The following is a 25,429-nucleotide window of genomic DNA, read 5'->3' on the forward strand; positions in this document are numbered from 1 at the left end:
GACCGTCTTCGTGGTGTCATCCCATCGCATTGCTTTCCTGGACGGCACTGAATCATCCACACAGGTGAATGTGCAACTGTGTAGCCACTTTGTGGTCTGCTGCTGGTGTCGGCAAAATCACCACTGGAGATCTCTGCTATCGATAAAGAAGTCGACATCGACGCCTGCTCTTCACTGGCAGCAGCGGCATTGCATGATCCACATCTAACCCTGAATCCTGTTTGCGCAGGTACTCCTAAATTTTCCTTCCATTACTTTTCTTTTTCTGCCATTGCTGCTGCTGCCATCAACCGTTTACTTTTTCTTTTTTTTTTCTATCCGAGTCTCTGTTTAATACTCATACCATACCGACGGATGCAGAACTATCGAAAAAAATTGAGCTAGAAATTAGGATTAACAACATGGCTAAAAGCACAAATGAACTCGTCTTCAGTAAGATCTTGCTAAGAATGAAGGAGTCCGGTATTGATGTTGTCGAGCTCAAAAAAAAAAAAAGTTGATTCCTTGAATACAAGTGCCGAGCACTTGTAGAAGAACTACATTGCTGAAATGCTACCCTAATTGTTGAGAACAAACAAATGGTATCTCAGAACCAGTCATTGACTTGCAAGATGGAGGAGCTTGTTGAGCAGTACTCTCGCCTTGGCAATGTCGAGATCAAGGCCATTCCCTGCTCCTAAGGAGAGGACTGTATAGCAATAATGAAAACAGTAGGAGACAAAACTGGCTGTCCTGTATCGCCTAGCAATTTGGACATTGTTCATCACGTACCAACCAAAGCTAACGACAAGAAAAATATCATTGCTTGATTCTATTCCAGAACTAAGAAAGCAGATTTTGTGAGCAAAGTGCGTAAAGCCAAACTCTGTCTTAGTGATATTGGATTTTCTGGCTCGTTTGATGCTCGTGTCTTTGTAAATGAGCATCTGACCCCATCTAACAAGCCTCTCTTTTTCAAAGCCCTAATTTTGAAGAGAGAAAGGAACTGGATGCTCTTTTGGATGGGTAACTCCCAAATCAAGGCTAGGAAGACTACTAACAGCAAAGTTATCAGCATTCGAGACGAATCTGACCTAACCAAAATAGACTACAGCTCATTGTATCACCAGCTGAGAACAATGATGGCTTCCCTACTGATACCCCATCAAGTGAATTCTTTTTTAAGCGGATATCATTCCATCTCATTTTAACGCACGGTGTCTTTGTAAGCACTTCGACGCTATCGACAATTTCCTCGCATCACTAACTAGTTCATTTTCACTAATTGCTATTAGTGAAACTTTGTTATCTGATGACGACAAAAATTTTTATTACTTGCCTAAATATAAATTGGAATACTGCAATAGATTAACGAGCTGTCATGGTGGTGCAGCCATATATGTTTCTCCTAATATTGCTTATCGAAGAAGACACGACCTATCCTTAACCATTACTAATTGCGAATCTGTTTGAATTGAATTCGGTAACTGCTTTCTTGCTCAGGACAACAAGAATCTAAGAATTTCATATTTGGCTGCATTTACCGTTCTCCTTCATCGTCAGTTAATGATTTCTGTACCAATCTTGATCATATCTTACACACTATATCACTAGAAAATAAGAATGTTGTTATAATAGGTGATACAGGTGATATATAAATATTAATTTACTCGCTGAAACATCACCCATATGCATTCACTATACTAGTTTGTTCCACAGCTACGAATATGGTTGTTTAATTGACTTTCCCACATGCGAGGTTTCTAACTGCACAGGTACACTTATTGATCATGCTCTTTCTAACCTGCTTCATTCATCAGAGGCAAAAGTTTTGCACATCGACATCCCTTATCATTATCCTCTGCTCTTACGCTTCAATTCCAACGTACAACCTTGCCTACCTTCACATACTAAAGATGCTCTGGACAAAGTCAGCTTCATAACTGCTGTTGCTAATACAAAGTGATCTGAAAGTAAATCATTAAACGACCCACAGAGAGCTTTTTCCACATTTTTTTCACGCATTATATCATACTTACGTCAGTTCACCTCCAAAAAGAAATGTAAAGAAAACTAGCATTTTCTCACAATCCATTGATCTTGCAGCAGTTATTAACAGCATTGTGCAAACGGGATAACTTGTATAGGAAAACCAAAAGGCAACTGCTTAACTGAGCTTATGTGCCTGATATAAAAACTTCTGTAACACTCTTACCTGTAGGCTAAAATCCGCTAAACGATTGTATTTCGAGCAAAACATTTTACAGGCGGCTAATAAAACTAAAAAAAAAAGGGAAATTGTCAATTCCCTCTTAAACAGGAACACACGACTAAACCAAGTATCCAGAATTTTAAATGATGGAGTGGAGCTCACTCCCCTGTCGATATAGCTGAGGCTTTTAGAGGTTGGATTGTGCAACATTTTGACGAGACGCACAGAAGAGAAACACGAGAAAAAATAGTGGTGATGCCGTACATTCATTCGATCGTGCACCGAGTAACGAAAATTGGTAAAAGATGCCAGGTAAAAGTGGTGTTTTCCACACTGGAAAAATTGCTGAGCATGTGTGCAAAAGTACACCCAGGTGCCACACAGAAACGAGGCTGTGAAACACAACACAGACAAAAGTTCGTCGACTGCACTGAGGGAGTGGTATATTCCATTCCACTTCAGTGCAGCAAAAAGTATATTGGACAGACTGGACGATGTTTGAGCGAAAGATTAAAGGAGCATGATTATAACGTTTCAAAAGCAGTCACCGGACACGTTGGGATACATTGTAGAGACTGCGGATGTCGGCCATTCTTTAAGAATTGTAAGATTGTGAGCAAAGATGGCAGCCAAATAACGCGAGAGATAATCGAAGCCGCTGAGATTGCGCGTTAGGGAAGTATGTGCGTGAGCACACCCTCAGTCTCCCTTAGTGCAAAGGAAATAGATTTCCTCATGCACTAATCTGATATTTCATATCCTGTTCCTTTTTTTTTTGCGATGTCGAGTGCAGCAAAAATGATCACATGACAAAGCCGGCTTTGCATTGGTAGATGGCCATGCTTGTCAAAAATTTTTTTTGTTTTTTTTTGTCGCTACCACCCTTCCCCCGAGTATTTTCCTGTACTTATTCCATTGACAAGGGAATAAAACGATAGTTGCAAGTAGTGCTCTGTGGTGTGTGTTTCTCTTTTGTGTGTGTCGTCCAGATGTTGCGCAATCCAACCTCTAATATGCTATACCAACAAGCCCAGTCGTCAACCTTGGTGAGGCTGTTAGTAGTTTTTTTTTTCTCTCTTAAGAATTTACCTTCTCCTACACAGACCATCAGCATGCACTGTCTACCTCATTCATTCTTTTTATTTCCTACAACGCCAGAAGAAATAACTGCTGCTAAAAATAATATAAAAGTGACAAGCGCTAGAATTGACGAGGTCCACTCTGCTAACATTAAATGAATTGTGCACTTAACTTCAGATACACTTTCATTTATTGTTAACTTATTATTCAAGACTGGTTTATTTCCCTCTGAACTTAAGCGCGACAAAATCATCCCAGTTTTTAAAAAGAAAGGCGATATCTCATTATTAAATAACTACAGACCTATTTGCATTCTACTATTCTTTGGGAAAGTTATTGAGAAACTAATTTAAATACGGCTAACGAAATACCTTTCTAAATTTAATATCCTCCTTCATGCCAGTTTGGTTTTCGCCATGGATATTCCACTGAGCTGGCACTCATTTATCTTACTGATCAAATAAAAAAATTAATTGACGAAGGATTGCTCGCCGCCTAAGTTTTTATCGATCTAACAAAAGCATTTGATAGCATAAATCATAATATCCTTTTCTCTAAGCTTGAGGCAATTGGCATTTGTGGGCCTGCTCTCTCACTACTAAATAGCTACTTATATAACAGAGTTCAAGTTGTTTCTGTTTCCAATGCTTATTCTCGGCAGTGAATTACTAACATTGGTGTGCCACAGGGATCTATCCTGGGGCCACTTCTGTTTTTGGTTTATATTAATGATTTACCTACCTGTCTTTCTTCCACAGAATGCATTCTGTACACAGATGACACCCTATATTCACTTTTCATAAAGATATCTCATTTCTTGTTAATAAGTTAAATGCTGACTTAGAAAATATGCTAAGGTGGTGTAAACATGTTATCTATTAATGCAACTAAGACCGAATTTGTTGTATTCTCTTCACATCAGCGAAACATACCATCCATTCCACCTATCACTTTTGGTCCTCACCGCCTCCCTCCAAGTTCATGTTCATCTTTCTTTGGTATTCTACTTGATTGTAATTTGAAATATCACAATCACATTGCTCACATAAAAAAGAAGATAGCTTATGGTACATGCACCTTAATTAAAACACGCCCTTACTTCACACGTACCACTTTATTCTCACGTTACCACTCTTTTGTCCACTCTAACATTACTTATGGCATAATATGTTGGGGAAACACCTATAATACTCATATTACGTCTCTACAGACAGTTCAGAACCGAACTATAAGAATAATGACTTCCAGTCCAGGCTTTTCTAATGCCACTTCCCTACTACACCAGAATAACATCTTTGCCATTTCTGGGCTCACTAAATACAAGCTAAATGAGAAGAAAAGAGTTTAACCGAGGGGCCCGATTTTTATTAGTCATATCATAAGAAGCCAACAAACACCGACACCAAGGACAACATAGGAGAAATTACTTGTGCTTAATAAATTAAATAAAGAAACGATAAATTAATGGAAATGAAAGTGGATGAAAAAACAAATTACCGCAGGTGGGAACCGAACCCACAACCTTCGCATTTCGCGTGCGATGCTCTACCAATTGAGCTACCGTGGTGCCATTTCCCCATCCACTTTCTTGGGTATTTATGCTTTCTAGTAGAACCCTGGGAGTGTTAGCCAGTGCCCCCCCCTCGCAGACCTTGGTCGAAGGTTGCGAAGGAAATACGAAGGTTGTGGGTTCGGTCCCCACCTGCGGCAAGTTTTTTCATCCACTTTTATTTCTATCAATTTATCGTTTCGTTATTTCATTTATTGAGCACAAGTAATTTCCCCTATGTTGTCCTTGGTGTCACTGTTTGTTGGCTTCTTATGATATAAATACAAGCTAGGTGTTTTTTCTACAGATTTGTGAATAATGAGCTACCATCTATCCCACTTTCACCATCTAACCTGATGATTCATAGTACCACCAGATCTATGCTGAATAATAATTTTCTTTTACCAAGAATCCACACTAACTATGGTAAGCAGACTTGAATTCACTTCCATATCAATATGGAACATGTTGCAACAGAACTGCTTGTTGGCCTAGTTGGTGCTTGCTAAAAGACATGTTTTTTCTGCAAATTAAAACACACACAAAAGGAAGACGCATAAAGGCAACACGGGTGGCACTTCCAACTGGTTTAATTCGGGCTGTGACCCATGAATATATATACACATACACGCATGTGCAGGCTGTTCACAAATCTATGTTACCCAGCGGTCGAACAATCTTGTTTCTGATCGTGCTCTACAAATCGGAAACAAGATTGTTTGACCGCTGCGTAACGTAGATTTGTGAACAGCCTGCGCATGCGTGTATGTGTATATATATTCATGGGTCACAGCCCAAATTAAACCAGTTGGAAGTGCCGCCCATGTTGTCGTTATGTCTTCCTTTTGTGTGTGTTTTAACTTGCAGCAAAAAACATGTCTTTTAGCAATACGGAACACTCTTCCTTTTATAATGAAAAACGTAAGATCTTTATCACAATTTAAAAGAGAACTAAAAACGAATTTTTTTATTGCCAGATTAACGACAAGGATTACTGTAGTCGGTCTTTGTTCGCTTTTTCTTTTGTTGTTGTAAATAAACTTGCATTTTGTAAAATATTTGTAATCAATTCTCTATTTTGTTCTCTAACTGTTCTTTTCTTGATGCTTGTATACTTCCTTATATGCTACTGTTGCTTTGAGATTTATTTTTTTATTTTATTTTACAAGTACTGCCAGCGTTGTTACCAGGCCTTAGGCAGGAGTAGGCATTTGGAAAAAAAATATCAAGTATGAAAAAAAAACAAGGATGTTAACTTAAAAGAGATGTTACCTATACTAACTGTTCTTGTACAGGAGGTCCCGATACAGTCTTTGACGATGGGACCTCCTTCTGCATGATAAATACTTGTAATGTGACCCAACTTCTAATAATAAATTCAGATTCTAATTGCAGCGAACCAAGTCGGCGATTAGCGAAATCTGATCTGTGGGTCAAGTGCGTTGGCTTTTATACATAATTCAGCAAAGGTTACAGTGTAATCGCTGGTGCTCATGTGGTTTCCAGACATTACTACACAATTTTTATCGAGCATGCAGTATGATTATACAAGGTTTGGCGAGGACATACACAATGGATAGAATCAACAATAACATTTGCGCAAGTTCTAAGTCATGCAGGCATGTCTTGCGCTGAGCGATAACTTTAAGTTTGCGGGTCCCATGAAAATGGATGAATAGGTACACGTGTCAATACTATGAACCCCATTATTCTCATACCTTTCAGATCACAGGTTGCCTGTGACATTTGGAACCCTATCGCATGCATCAACTACAAGTTGGTTGAAAGTGAAAACTTGTACTAGCAGTCACTGCTCCCTCATATGAAGTATATAACCATTTTTCATATACCTGGTGAGTTGGTCCATGAGGCTGACTAACTGCATGGCCTCGTGCTCCTTCTGCTCCTGGCTGAGCCCCTGCAGGGGCGAATCGTGCGTTGGCTGGTAGCAGCCAAGCACTGGATTGATCTCATCTCGGTTCCGCAGGTACTCCTCTGTGTCGCTGTCCTCAGAGTCACTTGAGTAGGGCACCCCTGCGCCCCCTAGCAGCAACCCTCGCCTTGCCAGCAGCCCCGCAGCGTTCCCATAGCCCGTGTATTTGACGAGGCGTCCCACCTTTTCCTTGCACAGCACAAACAGCAGCTCAGCGGCCAGGTGCTTGGTGTCCGTGCACGGAACTGTCATCAACCGCACCATCCTGCATTAGAAGCAAGCAAAACTGGGAGGGTGCAACACTGCAGAAAGTTGACCCGATTGGAGTCTTAATTGAAACAGAAAGAACAATAGTTGAAAAGAACTCCGAAAATATCCTAGACGAGGAACTGCTTGACAACAATGAACCGTTTTTAATCTACAGACGTGACAGGGTTTCGCGCAGGGGTGGGGGTGTTTTAGCCTTTATTAAAACAGGCCTTAATTCTTCTCTTCTTACGACTCATTCCTGCCATAAGATTCTTTGTATCAGAATTACCCTTTCCACAACCACATGCATAGTTATTGCATGTTATCGCCCTCCTGACAGCGACAGTTCCTTTACTACTGATATTTACTCGGTTCTGCTCGATCTTAATACTCGTTTTCCTAAAGCCAATTACATCCTCTGCGGTCACTTTAATTTCCCTGACATCGACTGGGGAAACTTGTGCGCATTTTCTCGTCAATCGAAAGATTTCCTTGACGTCATGACATTCAACCTCAGCCAAACAGTAAACTTTCCCACACGTGGCAGTAACACCCTTGATTTAGTCTTTACGTCCAGCCCTGAACTCATCCAATCCATATAGAGCACTGACGGTTTCAGTGACCACAAAACAGTTATTTTCAACCTATCACTTCCGTTTCCCCAACGGCAGCGCTCTGTTAAGTTCATTCGCAATTATAAAAAGGGAGACTTCGCCCGTATCAACTCGGAGCTTGAGAAATTTTTTTTCATTTCAGGCTATCCGTATCTAATAGGTCTGTCGAGGAAAACTGGCTAGCTTTCAAAAATAAACTTTCAGAACTGGTCGAAATCTATGTTCCGCTGATATGCATTCGCGGCGACTCCAACAAGCCCTGGTATTCTAACTCCTTAAGGAGGCTTTCTCAAAAGAAAAAGCGTCTTTTTCGTGAAGCTAAAGGTACTGCGCTGGCTTTTAAATGGAAATATTTTGCATGCCTACAGGATTATACGCGTCTCCTTAGGTGTACAAAATGAAAGTTTTTTCACAATGATCTGAATAGCATTCTACTAACAAACCCAAAGAAATTCTGGCGGATGTTATCGCCCAAATCAAGCAACACTCATTGCATTACCCCTTTATATCCTGATGGTTCACAGGTGCCTCCAGAACTTCGATATGACGTCATGAACTCTTATTTTACATCAGTCTTCACGCATGAGCCTGCCTGGAATACACCACTCAAAACATTTTTTTTACTTTCCCGCGATGGCCCCTATCAACATCACTACTGCTGGCATTTGTGCTCTAATAGACAAACTAAACATGTCCAGTGCCGCCGGGCCAGACAACATCACTGCGAAGATATTAAAACACACAAAAAATGTATCTTCTCATTTTCTAAAGATAATTTTTGATCAATCTCTTGCGAACAGTTCTATACGTAGTGACTCGAAAATTAACAAAGTTGTTCCTGTATTCAAGGCTGGCAGCCGGAGCGACCCATCGAACTATCGTCCTGTTTCATTAACTTGTATACCATGTAAATTTCTTGAGCATATTGTTACGAATTATGTTTATTTACAGGGTGAAACGAGGTCCGAGATGGAAGCTACAGGCTAGGCCCAGCCGGCGCAGAGTACCCCGAGATCACGCGCGCACACCCTACTTCTTTCTCTGCCTCAGTCGCGCAGTGCTGCGACATTTTCCCCAGGGGCAGACGAAGCTCACTGAGCAAGTTAAAGGGACTTGTGATTGTACTGCTTGAGTCTGGCCACGTGAACAACTTGCATCGCACATTTATTACACCGAACGCCGATTACTTGCCATCACTTTGGCGACGACATAGTTCACATCACTCAAGCGGCTGAGTATAACGAATGGTCCCGTGCAAGTGACGAGAAACTTGCGGTACAATCCCTTTTTGCAAACAGGTGTCCACAACCAAACATAATCACCGGGAGTAAAGCTGACGGGGATATGCCGCGCATCATAGCGAATCTTGCTATTACCTTGTGAGGACAACGTCCTAAGATGTGCCAGTCGACGTGCTTCCTCAGCACGACACAGAGTTTGGGCGATGGAAGGATCTTCTTGGCACGATAAAGGTAGAATAGTGTCCATAAAGTTCTGGGGAGCACGTGCGTACAGCAAAAAGAACGACGCATATCCAGCAACTTCGTGCTTGGCACTATTGTACGCGTACGTTACAAAAAATAAGACGGCGTCCCAATTCTTGTGGTCGGCAGCGACATACATTGATAACATGTTGGTAAGGGTTCGATTCGTCCGCTCCGTGAGGCCATTGGCTTGCAGGTGGTAAGGAGTGGAATGCCGATATGCAGAACCACACAGCCGTAAAAGTTCTTCATAGACGTCGGCGGTGAATTGCTGTCCATGGTCATTGATGACAACCCGGGGAGCGCCGTGATGGAGTATGACGTGATGCAACAAAAAAGAAGAGACATCCGCTGCAGTGGCGGATGGAAGTGCCGCCATTTCCGTGTAGCGAGTAAGATAGTCTACGCATACTGTAATGCAGCGGTAGCCAGCTGACGTCTTTGGGAGCGGGCCAAACAAGTCGATGCCGACTTTTTCAAAGGGTAGCGTTGGTGGCCTAACTGGTTGTAAATAGCCTGCTGGGGCCATCGTCGTTTGCTTGTGGCATTGGCAAACAGTACAACTGGCGACATACTGTTTCGTTGTTTTTCAGAGCTTGGGCCAGAAAAATCTCTGTCTCAGTCGGTGTAGTGTGCGCGCAAAGCAAAGGTGCCCAGACGTGATATCGTCATGTATGGAATGAAGGACAGCAGGGCGCAGATTTTCGGGCACAACTAGAAGCAATGGGGGACCATCTGCCGAGAAATTTTTTTTGTACAGCAAACCATTACGAAAAGTAAACGGTGTTGTTCCTGCTGGCTCACGTGCAGCTGCCCGTAGGGATTTCAAAGTAGGGTCGTAACGTTGCTCGCTCTCGAAGGTACGCAGGTCTGGAAAGTCGGAAGAGATGGAAACTAGGTAGTCATCGAAGTCATCATCCTCAGCTTTAGTGAGAGGCGAAGGGAGACGGGATAGGCAATCAGCATCCGTGTGACAGCGCCCGCTCTTGTAGTTAACGGAAAAGCTGTACTCTTGAAGGCGCAAAGCCCAGCGGGCCAACCGACCAGACGGGTCACGCAGCCCAACCAGCCAACAGAGTGAATGATGGTCAGTCACTATCGTGAATGCGCGGCCATGTAGATACGGACGGAACTTCTGAATGGCGAATGCGACTGCTAGGCACTCAAGTTCAGTAACGGTGTAGTTTGTCTCCGCTTTTGTAAGTGTCCGACTAGCGTAGGCAATTACATGCTCACAGCCATCGCAGAGTTGAACAAGCACAGCGCCAACACCCGCACCGCTGGCGTCAGTGTGCAGCTCAGTTGAAGCCTCCGGATCAAAATGCCGCAGTACCGGTCCAGAAGTCAACAAAAATTTCAGCTGTTGAAACACCGACTCGCAGTCAGCAGCCCACAAGTATGGGGTGTCTTTGTGAAGGAGATACCTGAGGGGAGAGGCAAGCTGTGCGAAATTCCTGATAAAGCGCCGGAAATATGAGCAGAGGCCCCAAAAGCTTTGCAGATCTTTCACCATTTGTGGCTGTTGGAAGTTGCGAACCGCTGCTATCTTTTCAGGGTCTGGTCGTATGCCGTCTTTGTTGACCAGAAAGCCTAGTATGAGGGCTTGACGCTCACCGAAATTACATTTCTTCGAGTTTAAAATAAAGCCAGCTTGCTGGATACAGTCAAGAACGATCAACAGGTGCTGATTGTGCTCGTGAAATGTACGGCCGTAGATAATGACGTCGTCTAAATAGCACATGCAAATTTCCCATTTGAGTCCGCGGAGCACGGTATCCATAAATCGCTCAAATGTCGCTGGAGTGTTGCATAAGCCAAAGGGCATAACGTTGAACTCAAAGAGACCATCAGGTGTCACGAAGGCTGTCTTCTCCTTGTATGAGGGGTGCATGGGGATTTGCCAATATCCTGACCGTAAATCAACAGAAGAGAAATGCGACGCGGAGTGGAGGCAGTCGACAGCGTCATCTATTCGTGGTAGAGGGTACACATCTTTCTTTGTGACGGTGTTCAGGCGGTGATAGTCCACACAGAATCTCCATGAGTTGTCTTTTTTCTTCTCTAGGATCACCACAGGAGCAGCCCAAGGGCTACATGATTCCTGGATCACTCCTTTCTGTAACATTTCTTCGACCTGCTCGGCGATTACTTTTCTTTCTGAAGGTGAAACGCGGTAGGGCTTCTGACGAATTGGCGTTGCTTGCCCTGTATGGATACGGTGTTGCATACGAGACGCCGGTGGTGTATGGGACGCTCGTTGGCCTTGAGCAAAATCAAAAACTGTGGCGTAGCGAGCGAGCACAGCTTTCAGCAGACACTGCTCACTAGAAGACAGCGACTTGTTAATCATGCGCTTAAAGTCAGCAGAATTATCATGGTTGGAATTGGAGCTGAATTTCTTTTCGGCAGTTGACATTTCGACCGTTCCGACGCTGACAATGGCTTACTCATCAAAACTTGCCAGTGTAAGTCCTAGCGGCAATGTTATGGATTGGGTTGAAACATTCACTGTCCACAAACGAGTACAATTATCAGTGGTGACGAGGGAGCGAGGGACAATCGCACTTTTTTTGAGCGCATTGTTATAATCGGGCTCGGCTAAACCACAAGAACCTGTACGAGGGCGAGAAGTATTGACAGGTACAAACATTGCAGTCTGAGGGGGCAAACACACATCTTGTGACATGGAGAGAACGTCGGCGGTATCACTGGTGCTATCCGTCATTGAAGTTTGTGCGTCGCGGCGAAGAGAAATTGCGCCACTTTTACAATCCGAAGTTGCCCCCCACTCACGCAAAAAATCAATTCCTAAAATAACGCCATGCGTTATACGTGCAAGCACAGTAAATTCACTTCAAAATGTCTGGTCCCCTATCCTAACTGAAACAGAACAGTCCCCAAGTGGGCGTAACATTTCCCCGCCAACTCCACAAAAGGTAGCGTTCCGACCCCAAGAAAACATAACTTTTTGTCCAAGACGATTTTTGAAGGGCAGTCTCATAACAGAAACTGCCACCCCGGTGTCAACTAAAGCAAAAGCACTCACATTGTCAACTAAAACGCACACTTCGTTTTTAAACAATTTTACACAAGGGGGTCTTGATGAAGATGAACATATTGCGGCCTCACCCCCGTCGGTCACACCAGCTAGTTTCCCAGCGGCGGCGGTGATAACGAGCGACGACGAGGTGATGGAGAGCGTCGTTGTCCTGTCGGTGGTGGTGTCAGGCTGCGATCGGAAACGGGGGAGTCACTGCGGTTTGCGCGTCCCTGCTGCAGCCGCTGGATTGAACTGGGATATGGCCAGGGCTCGTCAGCGGGCACGTGGGGTGTGTAGGAATTAAACCGTGGTGCTGGCGGCGGTGGCAATACCTAGCAATGTGTCCAGGCACACCGCAGCTGTAGCAAATGCGGGAGTCGCGGTTTGTCGTGGGTGACACCGGTCACATGGGTGTTATGGGTGGAAACGTATTCGCAGGCTGGTTTTAGGAGGAACAAATCGTTGTTGTGCATCCTGTCGGCGGCCCAGACTTGTCGGTTGCAGTGGCAAGTTGCTGCTCTTCGTACGATCAGTATAGGTCTTGCAAGGTTCTCGGTAACTCTGAGGTGCCCAGGTGGCCGGTGGCACACGAGAGCGATGATCAAATGCACACTGATGGCACACATGAGCGTCGTCAACAACTTTAAGGCGTTCAAGCTCTTCTTTAACCACTTGCCGAATAACCGAGGAGATGTCGTCGTGGGTTGGGACGCACACACTTGCAATAGTAGTAATGTTGTCCAAGCGTCCAAACTTTGGCCCAATCCTTCCCATTTTCAGCGCTTCAAATTCCCGGCAGTGTTTTCTCAGATCAGACGGAGTACTAAGATCTTCCTTCGTTATAAGAAAATTATAAACATCTTCAGCGATTCCTTTAAGCAGATGTCCTACTTTGTCTTCGTCTGTCATGGTAGCGCTGACGATTCCGCATAATTTCAGAACAGCCTCTATGTACGTTGTACACATTTCGCCAGGTAATTGAGCTCGTTGGGAAAGCGTCTGCTCAGCTTTCTTTTTCTTAGAGATCGGGTCCCCAAAGCACTTGGTGAATTCTTCTACAAAATTGTCCCAGCTTGTCAGAACGCTCTCGTGGTTTTCAAACCAGAGGAGCGCGGTTCCAGCGAGAAAAAAAAAACACGTTATCGAGCTGCTTCGTAGTGCTCCAGTGGTTGTGGCGACTCACTCTGTTGCAGTGTTTAAGCCAGTCGTCGATGTCTTCGTTCGTCTTCCCCGAAAAGGTGGGTGGCTCTCGCAGCGGTGTCCAGTAGCCAGCCTGACCTGCGTGATTGCTGTCTGGTCCGCCACAAATGGGGTTGTCACTGCCTTCTCCGGAATCGGCCATGTCCGCTGCATGTGGTCGTAAACCGGCCAATTGCCTACTCCGTCGGACAGTTGGTAGAGCTGGGTCATCCAGGATCGTCCAAGATTTACCCCGCACGTCCACCAAAGATGTTACAAATGATGTTTATTTACAGGGTGAAACGAGGTCCGAGATGGAAGCTACAGGCTAGGCCCACCCGGCGCAGAGTACCCCAAGATCACGCGCGCACACCCTACTTCTTCTTTCTCTGCCTCAGACGCGCAGTGCTGCGACAATATTATATACTTGCATATTGCATCCCACCTGAATTCCAACTCCTTCAAAAATCAGCATGGTTTTCGTCATGGCTATTCATGTGAATCACAGTTATTCGAATTTACCATGGACCTTCACCTAAACCTTGATTCTTTGTTCCAAACCGATGTCATCTATCTTGATTTTTCCAAAGCATTCGACCGTGTTCCACATCAACGTCTTATGTACAAACTTTCAGGTCTTCACCTTCACCCACTTGTTTTAGACTGGATTCACAACTTTCTCACATCTCGCTCTCAGTTCACCGTAATAGGCGGACTTCCTTCAAGTTCTACTTGCGTCACCTCCGGAGTACCACAGGGGTCTGTGTTGGGCCCGCTTCTCTTCTTAATTTTTATTAACGACCTCCCACTCAACATCTCATCCACCATCCGCCTTTTCGCAGTTGATTGCATTATCTACCGGCGTATAAATACTAAAGACGATCAAGCTGCCTCCCAGAACGATCTGAAGCTTATTGAAAATTGGTGCACATCGTGGATGATGGAATTAAACACTAGGAAGTGCAGTTTTATGCAAATTTATCGGAAGCGGTCTAATTAAATTTATCCTTACTCTTTATTTTCTGAGGACCTATTGCAGGTAGAATCTTATCGTTACCGTGGCATCACAATCAATAGCAAATTAACTTGGGTTGATCGTATCACAAAAATCACAGCCGACGCTTCACGTACACTTGGTTTTACCAGAAGATCACTTCCCACTTCCCCTGCTAACATACGAAAACTGGCATATGAAACTTTTGTCCGCAGTAGGCTTGAATATGCATCCGCGATCTGGAGTCCTCATCAGTCCTACATAATTAACATGCTTGAATCCATCCAGAACCGCGCAGCACGCTTCATATCGTCGACATACGACTTTCATTCCAGCGTAAGCTCCATTAAACTGTCACTTGGCCTCACTTCCTTAGCTCCCAGACGAAAGGTTGCACGCCTGTGTTTATTCCATAAGTTATATTTCAATTTCCCCTATCTGCGTGGTTCCCTTATCTCTCCTCCCATTCGTACATTGCGCCGCCTATTGAATTCAAATAGCGTCCAACGACTTCATGGCTCCACTAATGCTTTTAACAAGTCCTTCTTTCCGACCGCAATGGAAGAATGGAACCTGCTGCCTGATTCAATAACTAATGAGCACGACGCGACAAGGTTTAAGGCGATGTTAAATCATCTGGGTTGACATGTTTCTTTTTGCTCCGATTTGTGTTCATGAAATTTCGTCCCTTTTCCTGTATCGAGTTTTTTTTTCTTCCCTGTAACCATTGTGCACTCGCCCTGCTGCCCTAACCTTTCGCCGACATGTGTGGCGCTTGTGGCTTCAAGGCAATATTGGCAAGCACCGCGTTAACTATTGCGTTCCTTGCTTCTTTTTATGTCCCTGTGTTGATTGTTATGTTTTTGACCTTTGTTCTTTTCTACCTTGTATACGCTCCCCCTTTATGTAATACCCCGACAGGGCCCTTTAAGGGACAATAAATGATGATGATGAACTATTCCCCCTTTACCTCGGCATGGTTCCCCATTTTGATGCACATAATTGATGCCACAAGGTTTGTTAGTTTTACCTTTCTGTGTTGATAATGACATGAGCACCCCCTTTGAAATATGGTACAAATGGGCCCCTCTTTGAAAACCAATCATTGCATTCTACTAATACCGAGGCAGAAACATGGAGGTTAGCAAAGAAGCTGTGCAATGAACAATAGAATGAAAAATGTTAGGCACAAGGTTAAGAGACAGTATTAAAGAGAAAACAGGGGTAGGCAATACTCTAGTTGACATTAAAGCGGTTCTCCACCACCCCTCGAGCTTGGCTAAAATAGTTGCGGCAGAACCAATCGACGATAATCACGATGATGTGTTAGCACTGAATCAATATAGTGACGTGTTGCCACCCTCAAAACAAGTTATGTATGAGGCGTGTGCTGCAGTAGGACTCCTCTTTCAAGCCTCGCTAGGAACACGCAGCACTATCTAGCATCACCACCGTGAAGCCTGCACGTGGTGCCTGAGAAATGGATGGCATCTGGGAAATGCTTGTTACATTAGGAATCCTTTCAAAGCAAGCCCACAGTGCAGTATACATCGCTTAGCCAATGTGACGTACTCGCACGAGCAAACATAAAGATGAGGCTACGGTTAACCTTTGGAAATTGTGTGAGTGCCATACAGATAAGCACAAAAGAAAATATGCTACTCATGGCACTCATTAAAACTTCTTTTTAGGTGTCTACTTGATTTGACAAATGTAACAGTGCTAACACATGCAACCACAAAGAAACAAGGATGCGATACAAGCGCTGATAAACTACCATAAACTACATGATACAGCTGTTTTACAGTTTTTGACCTGAGACTAACCTTTTGTGAAAGGCACGTTTGCTGGGGCTACTTCCCTTGAGCAAAAAAAGGTTTTGTTGTCTAATGATTCGATACATTCCAAAACTGTGAAAAGAGCTGTAGCGTCACACTGTTTTGAGAATCGGGCCAGCTGAGAATCAGGAGAATCCGTACACGAGAATCAGAAAAGTTTTGAGAATCAGGCCAGCCAGCTTTTGGCGGCGGGGTTCCTCTTGTTGGTTTTGACTGATGTGTCTAAGACCCTCCTTCGAAAGCTAAAGCTAGGAACACGAAGAAACGAAGATGACTGTCAGAAGACTGACAAGCCTTTGGTTGTGCCGTACCTGCAGAAGACTTCGCACAACCTCAAGAAGGTGGCCAACAGGCGTGCAGTGTCCACTGTTTTTTTGGCATCCAACAAGCTGGCACAGTTGGGCCCATGCATTCGCAACTCTAAAAAAAGAGGTTATCAGGTAAAACACGACAAGCCATTCGGCAAGTGTGACACACGAGTGATCTATGCTATCCCATTGAAGTGTAAAAGGCTTTATGTCGGCCAACCCAGCCGCTGCATCAATGACCGCTTGGGGGACCATGCCCAAAATTTAAGTGATTTAAAGGACAGGAACACACATTTGGTCAAGCACATAATTAAATGAGAGGATGCGAGGCTCGGTTGGGAGAGACAAAGACTCTCAGTAAGAGTACCGACAAGATGGCACGCATCAGTTTGGAAGCGTTCCACACAAAGAAATATGGCAGCAAGAGCGTAAGCACCTCCTCAGTATCGCTATTTGCTGCAAAGCTTGAATTTTTAGAAGTGACCGAATACTGAATTGGTTGCATTTAGTATCTCTGCTTTTCTTTTTTCCCGTTTCTGTATTTGTTGATTACCTGCATGTACGTACATCGATGCAGAGTGTCATTTTTCTCAATCGTATTGCTCCCTCCCTCCCACTTCACCTATGCCTTTCACCTTATATAAGCTGTCCAACTTCCGTCAATCAAATTTAGTTGACAGTACAGTGCTCGTGTCTCATCTTTGTTTCTTTGTGGTTGCATGTGTTAGCACTGTTACATTTGTCAAATCATGGCACTCGGTGTCAGAAAACACAGCCGTGAGTACTATCTAGCACACTACAACAAAGCGATGAGACACCACGAACTCTACCGTAAGTTAAAGTATAGCCTGAGAGTTTGGCATGTCATAGGTGTCAAAATCCGAAGTAGTGGCATCTACGTGAACATTAAAAATCAAATTTGAATTGCACACCATGGTGGCATTCAGTAGGCAAAGCGTTGTGGGCACCACTCCACTCTGCCATAGCCTTCACAGCGCAAGACATTGAAGAAGGAGCAAAGCACAGTGAAGGGGATCAAAGATGATCTTTGATTGCTAATAGCTCCGCTTCTTCTGAATGCACTAAAGTACTTTGTGCTGCAAGTTATTTCTGAGATGGTGTATTTTAACATGAAATGCATTTTTCAACTTTGATATAAGAGGATGAAATGACCCTAGAAAGTAATAATGCACAGGGTAGATATAACCAGTGGCCTGTTACAGAATGGGTGCCAAAGGAAGGAAAATGCAGTAGAGGATGGCAGAGCATTAGGTGGTATAATGGAATTAGGAAATTTACAGGCACAAGGTCGGGTCAGCTGGTGCAAGATAGGGGTAAGTGGTTTCATCACCATCATGTGCTGAACATGATGGTGACTGTTGGCTCGAAGGGGAGCAGGCAGTTTCTCTCTTGCCTTTACCACCATCTGCATAGGCACTATTTCTTTTTCAACACGTGCTTCTCTAAAAGAGACCATGGACACTATGGAACAGGAGAATGATCTACAAGGTTTGGCCGTAAAGATACGGCACTTGCAGACAACTTTCTAGTGCTACTAAACAAACGCAGCTTTCTACAAACTTCCTTGGATGTTCTCAACATGCTTAAGGAGAGAGGGCACGGCTCGAGAAGGCATGCCAAGTGAAGGAAGCATATAGTCCCTGGATACGAATCTGTGCTTCGAACATGGGTTCGGCAAACGTTCCCAGGAACGTAAAGCCTCTCTTGGACTTCCGATCAGGCTGCACCAAATTGGTTAGGAACAGGATAGTGGAGCCATGTCTCAAGTCAGCTCTAACCAGATTGTGTTCACCGAATGGCTGAGAGCGTCAACCATCAAGTTCAAAACTGAAGAAGCTGAACTTCCCAGAAAATGTTTTGGGATCCACCTGTGAGAAGTTAGCAAGGAAAAGGAAAGTATCTTTTATTGAAGAAATGCAAGAGACAGTGACACGTCAGCATTGGAAAGTGGTTGTGCTCCCGTATGAGCACAACCATTTCACGCTGTTTGAAGAAGGTGACTTCTAAGTTTGGCGTGCATGTGGAGTTCACGGCCAAGAACAAGCTAGGCAAGGTGTGTGCGGCCGTGAGTAGCTAGAATGAAATAGGCAAGTGCTGAAAACCACACGAACGCTCCATACGGCACACCAGTCAGTTCTCCTCATGCGAACAGGGTGTCATCTGTGATATAAACTTGAGCTGTGGCAGCACATACATCGAGCAAATGGGTCATTGCGTCAACGAGTGGCTCAGGGTGCACAAGAATTAATTGAGAGGAACACATACTTCCAATCTTTTTGCTCGTTGCGAGAGTGCGGTGTAGTGGAAAAATTTCAGACACAAAAGCTTGCACAGGAGATTGCAGAAGCATATTTCATCTCACAGAAAAGCAGCCATATAAGCAAGCAGTCTTTATTGCTTGTAGTCAACAAGCTTACTATTTTTGACTCGTGCTTCACCGTGAGGTAAATAACAGTTGAGCCCAGGTCAGCTAAGTACGCGCGATTTATGCGCTTTTGTTTTTTCAGGGTGAGGGGGGGATATGCATTATGAATAAAAGCTTCAGTTATTAGCTAGCAAATGTGTCACCTCAGCTTCTGTGTATGTCCCCCTGCGATACCAATCATGATCACATGTCACGCGTGCTGTGGAATAGACGATACACTGATCACAATGCCCAGCCTGTGTCGCTCGGCATAGCAGCGCCCCTCATGCACATTTTATTATGGAACACTCGGCACCCACATGGGCCTGCAAATCGCACAAGTTTTGCGTACCAGTGCTGAGCGAGTCTCTGGCTGCTTACAGATTACCCAAGTGCGGATGTGGCATGCAATGGCTTCATTAAATCCAAAAGGCAATGCAAGATTATTTTTTTGAACTAGATCAATTGTGTAATTGAACAGGAAAAGAATTGCAGCAGTACACATCTCATGATGACTGTCGATGGTAATGCATTAGCATTGAATTGAAACAGCAACACAGCACATTGCCATCGAAACGAGGTATGTATGAGGCGTGTATTGTAGCGGGACTCCTCTTTCGCACTTCCCTAACTACACTTGGTGCCACCTAGTGCCCTTACCATAAAGCCTGCACATGGCCTCTGAAATACATGATGCCTGAGAAACGCGTCATGCAGCAACCAGGCTCCTCCACTGTGCTTATTTCTGCACACCCTGCGCCATCTAGTGTGAAGTACGCATATAGCCTCCGGGATGAGAAGCATGGCACACCGGTACCAGCGAACACTCAGACTGTTCCCTCACTTGCCGCACCCTCAATGGCACATACTCAATAACCCAAGTTGGCAAAAGGTTCCTTGAATAGCGACACGTACCTAGTGCATTAATGGCGCAGCTCGCTAAAGTGTTGGCGTGAAAGGCATTCATTTAAATGTGGCACATACCCTGTGTTTTTGTGGTGTACCCTGCTAAAGCACCTGGTTGCTGTCCATGATGTGACGCGAGTTCGGTTTTGCCCAGTATTGGAAAATTTAAAGGATTTTTTTTTCATTTTTCGGGCGCGTATTTCTAGTGGCACATACCTAATTACCCAAGTCAGCATCAAAGAGGTTCACTGAAGAGCGGCACACACCTAGTGGCACATACCCAGTAACCTAAGTTGGCATCGAAGAGGATCATTGGAGACTAGCACAGAGTGAGTGGTACATTTCGCATCTGAGTGATCCCGGCTGAGTATTCTTACGAGACTGAGACCGAAGAAGCCCAGCTGAATAGAATTTTGGTGAGCTTGAGTCTGAGTGAGTCCTAAGTGAAAAATATATATTGCGAGTGAGTCTGCACAATTTGCATTTATTTAGTCAATCTATGGTCATGACACTCACACCTGTGACTTGTCTGAGTGATCCCAGCTGAGCAGAATTCTTGTGGGACTGAGACTGAGGAAGCCCAGCTGAGTAGAATGTTAGTGAGCTTGAGTCTGAGTGAGTCCTAAGCAAAAATATATATTGTGAGTGAGTCTGTGAATTGCGTTTATTTCGCCGATCGATGGTCCTGACGCCCACACCTGTGACTCTGACATACCTTTTTATATACCCAGTACTCCAAGTCGGTGTGAAAGTGTCTCTTCGAACAGTGGTGCTTACCTAGTCGTGCATCTACAGTGACCCACGTTGGCGTAAAAGAAGTTCGTTGAAGCGCAGCACGTATGTAAACAGTGGTCCATGCTCGGTGAACCAGATTGGTCTGATGGTTGGTTTCTAACCCAGTTACCTCAGCACAGCAGTCCAATGCGCTACCCATTCAAGCACTGACTGCCCAGTGACTCAAGTAGGTGGGAAAATGGTTAGATACAAACATACAAACAAACATGCGAAGATAGATAGATAGCCCCTGGAAAGTGTGTGAAGTACCCAAAGAATGCTACGGAATTAAAAATTGCAGCAGAAGTAATCTCAAAATGACTGTTGACTGTAGTGCATTAGCACTGAATCAATATTGACATGTGTACTTGTCTTTATCGGGCGACACATTTCACTGCCTAACAAATGTTATCGCACAGTGCAGGACGCACTGCATGTGTGGGAAGTTTCTCGAATGTTATCGATGGTTCTATCCACTGTCTGTGACCGAAACTTGTGGAATTCGATTGCATATGTGCGTGACGCGAATAATGTAGAACTTTGTGGAAGGCGCGTGGGTCCCAGCGATTCATCTGGAACATTCGACGATTGATGTATAAGAGCCGAAGCGCTTGACCCATCGATAAGATTTTCGCCGATCGCCGACTGTGTTCGCTGCTCTCGTTGTGCTTTAAGTGTAGCCTGTTTTGTGGGCACAGGTTCGCCCAATAAAAGCTAGTTTTGCCTTTCACAGTATTGTTACTGTGTTCTTTGACGTCACGACCATTATGCAAAAAAAAAGTGAGGCGTGCAGACAGGACACAAGAGTGGAGAAGTGGACAACACGAACGCCGACTAACAACTGAAGGGAGCACTGAGGCGAAAAAAGAAAAAAGACACAAAACTCATCTGCACATGTTCAGGGATGGTAACACCACGTGTCAGTCGGGTACACATGCAGGTCTACGTGAGAGATAACTGTTAAGGCACTTAATCTCTTCCTTATGTAAAGTAATCGAAGGCTGACTCACGCACGCACTTCCACCCTTATAGATATGCCATGCCTCTACCATAAGACGCGTATCTTCCTTCTTATGCCTGTACAATATCGCGCCTGTACCCAACTCTGCCGTGCAGTTACAATTTCGGCAATGTAGCGAAAGATTAGAAGGCGATCCACTGGTTAACGACCTTTTATATTTCATTAGCCTCTCATTGATACACCGTCCTGTTTGCCCTACGCAGAACTGGCCACAGCTAAGGGGAATTTTATACACCACACCCATACGACAGTCAGTAAAACTGTTGCTCTTATTGTGCTTCACTGGACAAATATCTGTTCGTTTTTTTGCCTTTTACCCACTCCTTTTTATTCTATACGGCAGCGCATATCTTACCTAGCTTATTGGGAGCAGTGAAAGTAACATTAACATCATATCTACTTGCAACTTTTTTATGCCTGTGCGACACTGATTGAATATACGGAACAGCCACTATTCTTTTTTTGCTGTAATTGCTTTCTGTAATTACGTCTGTCCCTCTCGAAACCGACTTCTTTAGGTGCTCAGCTACAGTGGCCACCGCTACACAAGGATAACCTGCGTCTAATAGGCGCCGGACCTGCGCATTAAAACTGGCGGTCATTTTGTGCATGCAGGATCTGGTGAGGGAAGACTTAAGGCACGACATGGCATTTACGTTTTTTAATAATTTAGAATGCTTGGATTGCGCAGGTCCGGCGCCTATTAGAAGCAGGTTATTCTAGTGTAGCAGTGGCCACTGTGGCTGAGCGCCTAAAGAAGTCGGTTTCGAGAGGGACAGACGTAATTACAGAAAGCAGTAATTCTGCTTTCTAAGCGTCACGACCACGTGACAATATTAGCCGCAAAATCTTTCAGTGGTGCCCTCGTGCATGTGATTTCAGCGGGGAGACTCTGCTGCTGTACCGCAAGTGCGCTTGCTACGTGAAGGCAATTCGAAGCTGTCGGCCGACCTGCTTTGCTCAAGTTTCTTAAATGTGAATCTGCACATTTTCGTCGGCACCACGTCCAGTGTAGATTGTTTCTGGCATCATCTGCTAGTCATTAGTGAGTATATGTGCCAGTACAGCATTGGCTTCTACAGCTAGTGATCTTAGCAGCTGCCTTTGCCCGAGGTGGTGCCGCCCACTAACATGCCCCATTGGCAAAAGTTGTGTGCTGAACAAAGGAAAAATGCTTACGTGCTTGTTTGAAAGAGATAAATTTTGTTTTACCTAAGTCTTAGAATTTATTTTTCTTGTTTCCATTTGGGACATGACCGCAAGTATACGGCATGCCCTCCATTACAGTGGGCACAGTGAAGTTCCGTTCGCCTTGACAGTCATCTGCTTCACATTTAGCACATGTCTGCCGACCACGGCAGCTCTGTGAGCCGTGGCCAAACCTTTGGCATTTGAAACATTGTTGAGGATTTGGTATATACAGTGGAATCTCAATGATACGAATCTCACGGGGTCACGAAAAATATTCGTATTAGCCAAAGTTCGTATCATTGAAACACAATTAAAACTAGCTAAATTAAAGAGTTAGAGGTGAACTCACTCAAGCACATGTACGTAAAAAGCATTTATTTCTTGAAGAAAAAGTCTCTAATGTCCTTCTGCTTTTTTTCTTTGTCATGTCACCTAGCAGACTTTGTTCAAATCCATAAAAACACATGCACGTGTCGTCGCTGATTGCATTTGCGGCCATAGCATGCCTCAGAACTTCGAGTGCATGCAGTGTTTCAGCCGCCAGTGGTGATCCTTCACCAACGCCTACGTCTATGTCGTCGCCATCATCGCTAGAATCAGCAGCCTCGCATGCGGCCTCTTTGACAATATCTTCTACCGTGCACGCACCACAGGTGGCGAGATTGTCATCTGCCATGGAAAAGTCATCAGCTGTGCACTCGACATTAAGCCATTCCCAATCCTCAATTGTATCTTCTGGCTCTGGGGGCATCTCATCTAGACTCCCAAAGCCGCATTTGTCAAAGCAGTTCGCTACGGTAGTCGGAGTTACTCGATCCCATGCCATAGCTATAAAATGGATGGCGTCCAAGAGGCTTATTTGCAGGTTACCTTCGTCCTTTTGATCAATTTTAGCAAGTAGGTGGCGCGCAAGAAGGCTCTCGAAATGGTGCTTTGCGTTCTTTATAATTCCAGCGTCAAGGGCAGCGTCAAGGGGTTGCAGGTGCGCCGTCGTGTTCGCGGGTAAAAAGACAAGTTTGACGTTTTGAAGCGTTACTTGCCTTAGGTGGGCGGCGCACTGGTCAAGAAATAGAACAATCTTCCGATTCTTGCAAGCCATCCTCCTGTCAAGGAGCGACAAAAATTCTTCGAACAGCGCTGCCGTCATCCACGCCTTTTGTTTGCGTGATAGACGCATGGCAAATGACTCTTGCGCTTCAAGCATCGGGGCTTTTGAAACTTGCCAACTTCCGTGAGCTCAAGTTTCTCCGATCCGTTGGCGTTAAAGCATAGGAGAACGGTAATGCGCTCTTTGCTTTTTTGGCCTCCTTTGCATGCTTCGCGCCTTTTAAACAGAGACTCTTCCTGGGTTGCAGGTTAAAAAACAGATCTGCCTCATCAGCATTAAAAACATCACGAGGCTCATACTCTGCGATGAGTGACGGCAGCTTCATTAGCTAGTCGCTGACAACTGCCTCGTCCGCTTTTTTTCACTTCACCACCAAAGCTTTTATAAACGAGACTGTGCCTAGTCTTAAAACACTGCAGCCACCCACCTGAGGCCTGGAATCTATCGATGTGCAGAGCAAGTGCAAACTCGTCGGCTTTTTCCCACAAAACTTTACCATGAATATTTATACCAGCTGCAGTTACTTCTTCAAACCAAGTCAGGAGAGTCTCCTCAAGCTTCACGTGCTTGCTTCGCTCTTCGCTTGCTTCGCGTTGACGTTGAACGAAAGCAAGTTTTTCATGATAGAGTCTCGCTGTGCAACAACTGTGCTCAGTGTTGACGTTGCGAGGCCTAGCTCCTTAGCCAACTCTGTCCACTTCCTCTTGGGACCCTCACCGTCCTTTCGAAGAATGTCTAATTTTTCTTTAAAGGAAAGCGCTTTCCGCTTGTGAAACATAGCTCAACACAAACACAAAGAACACAGCCTGAAGCACAGCAGCCACTCCGTCCGATGGCACGTGGAAAAGGAGGAAAAGCATAAAAGCAACCAAAGCGCCACCGCTTCAAACTCTTCGCGCCCAGTCGTGGCCTCCATGCTGTCCAGCGCCGCGTGAGCGCCTCCGCACCAAAAGAGAAAGGGAGAAATTGTGTGACTGCGCGCTGTTATCTTTTGCGGCTGTTGGTGGGGCGGCGTTTATTCGTATCAACTGACGCGGGTCAAAAATTTATTCGTAACAACCGTTCTCTAGCACGGTGCAAAGTAATGGGGCTCAGCCGGGACCACAGAAAAATTCATATCATCCGTAAATTCGTATTAGCTGTGATTGTATTATCGAGATTCCACTGTACAGTCTCACTCAGATTATTATTATAGCCTGTCTCAATGGACTCTGGTAGGTTACTCATGGTGAAGGTCAGAATAAGGTGCTGTGTTGGTATTTCTTTGTTATCGCGTCTCAGTTTAATTCTCTGTACATTGATTACATCTTGCTCCTTCCATCCTTGAAACAGTTCTTTTTTAGTTAGGTCCAAAAGGTCTTGTTCAGATATTGCTCCATGGACTGTGTTAAGTGAGTGGTGAGGAGAAATGGAGACAGGGTTGTCCCCAATCGCCACAAGGTAAGACAGCTTGCTGTGCTGTGTTCTATCAGTGAGCTAAAGCAGCAAGTCCCCACTAGCCATCTTTGTTGCTTTGTAACCGTGACATAACCTTGTAACCTTGAC

General features: G+C 44.6%; 1 protein-coding gene across 1 annotated transcript in view; it reads right to left on the reverse strand.

Annotated features, from left to right (window-relative positions):
- Positions 1-25,429, reverse strand: part of ric8a (ric8 guanine nucleotide exchange factor A) — a 473,887-nt gene that overhangs the window by 16,168 nt on the left and 432,290 nt on the right. The window contains exon 13 of the mRNA XM_070534856.1: positions 6,671-7,018. Coding sequence (XP_070390957.1) covers positions 6,671-7,018 — 348 coding nt within the window. The remainder of the gene's footprint in view (positions 1-6,670; positions 7,019-25,429) is intronic.

The sequence above is a fragment of the Dermacentor albipictus genome, chromosome 3 (genome assembly GCF_038994185.2).
Source record: "Dermacentor albipictus isolate Rhodes 1998 colony chromosome 3, USDA_Dalb.pri_finalv2, whole genome shotgun sequence".
In the NCBI taxonomy this organism is placed as follows: Eukaryota; Metazoa; Arthropoda; class Arachnida; order Ixodida; family Ixodidae; genus Dermacentor; species Dermacentor albipictus.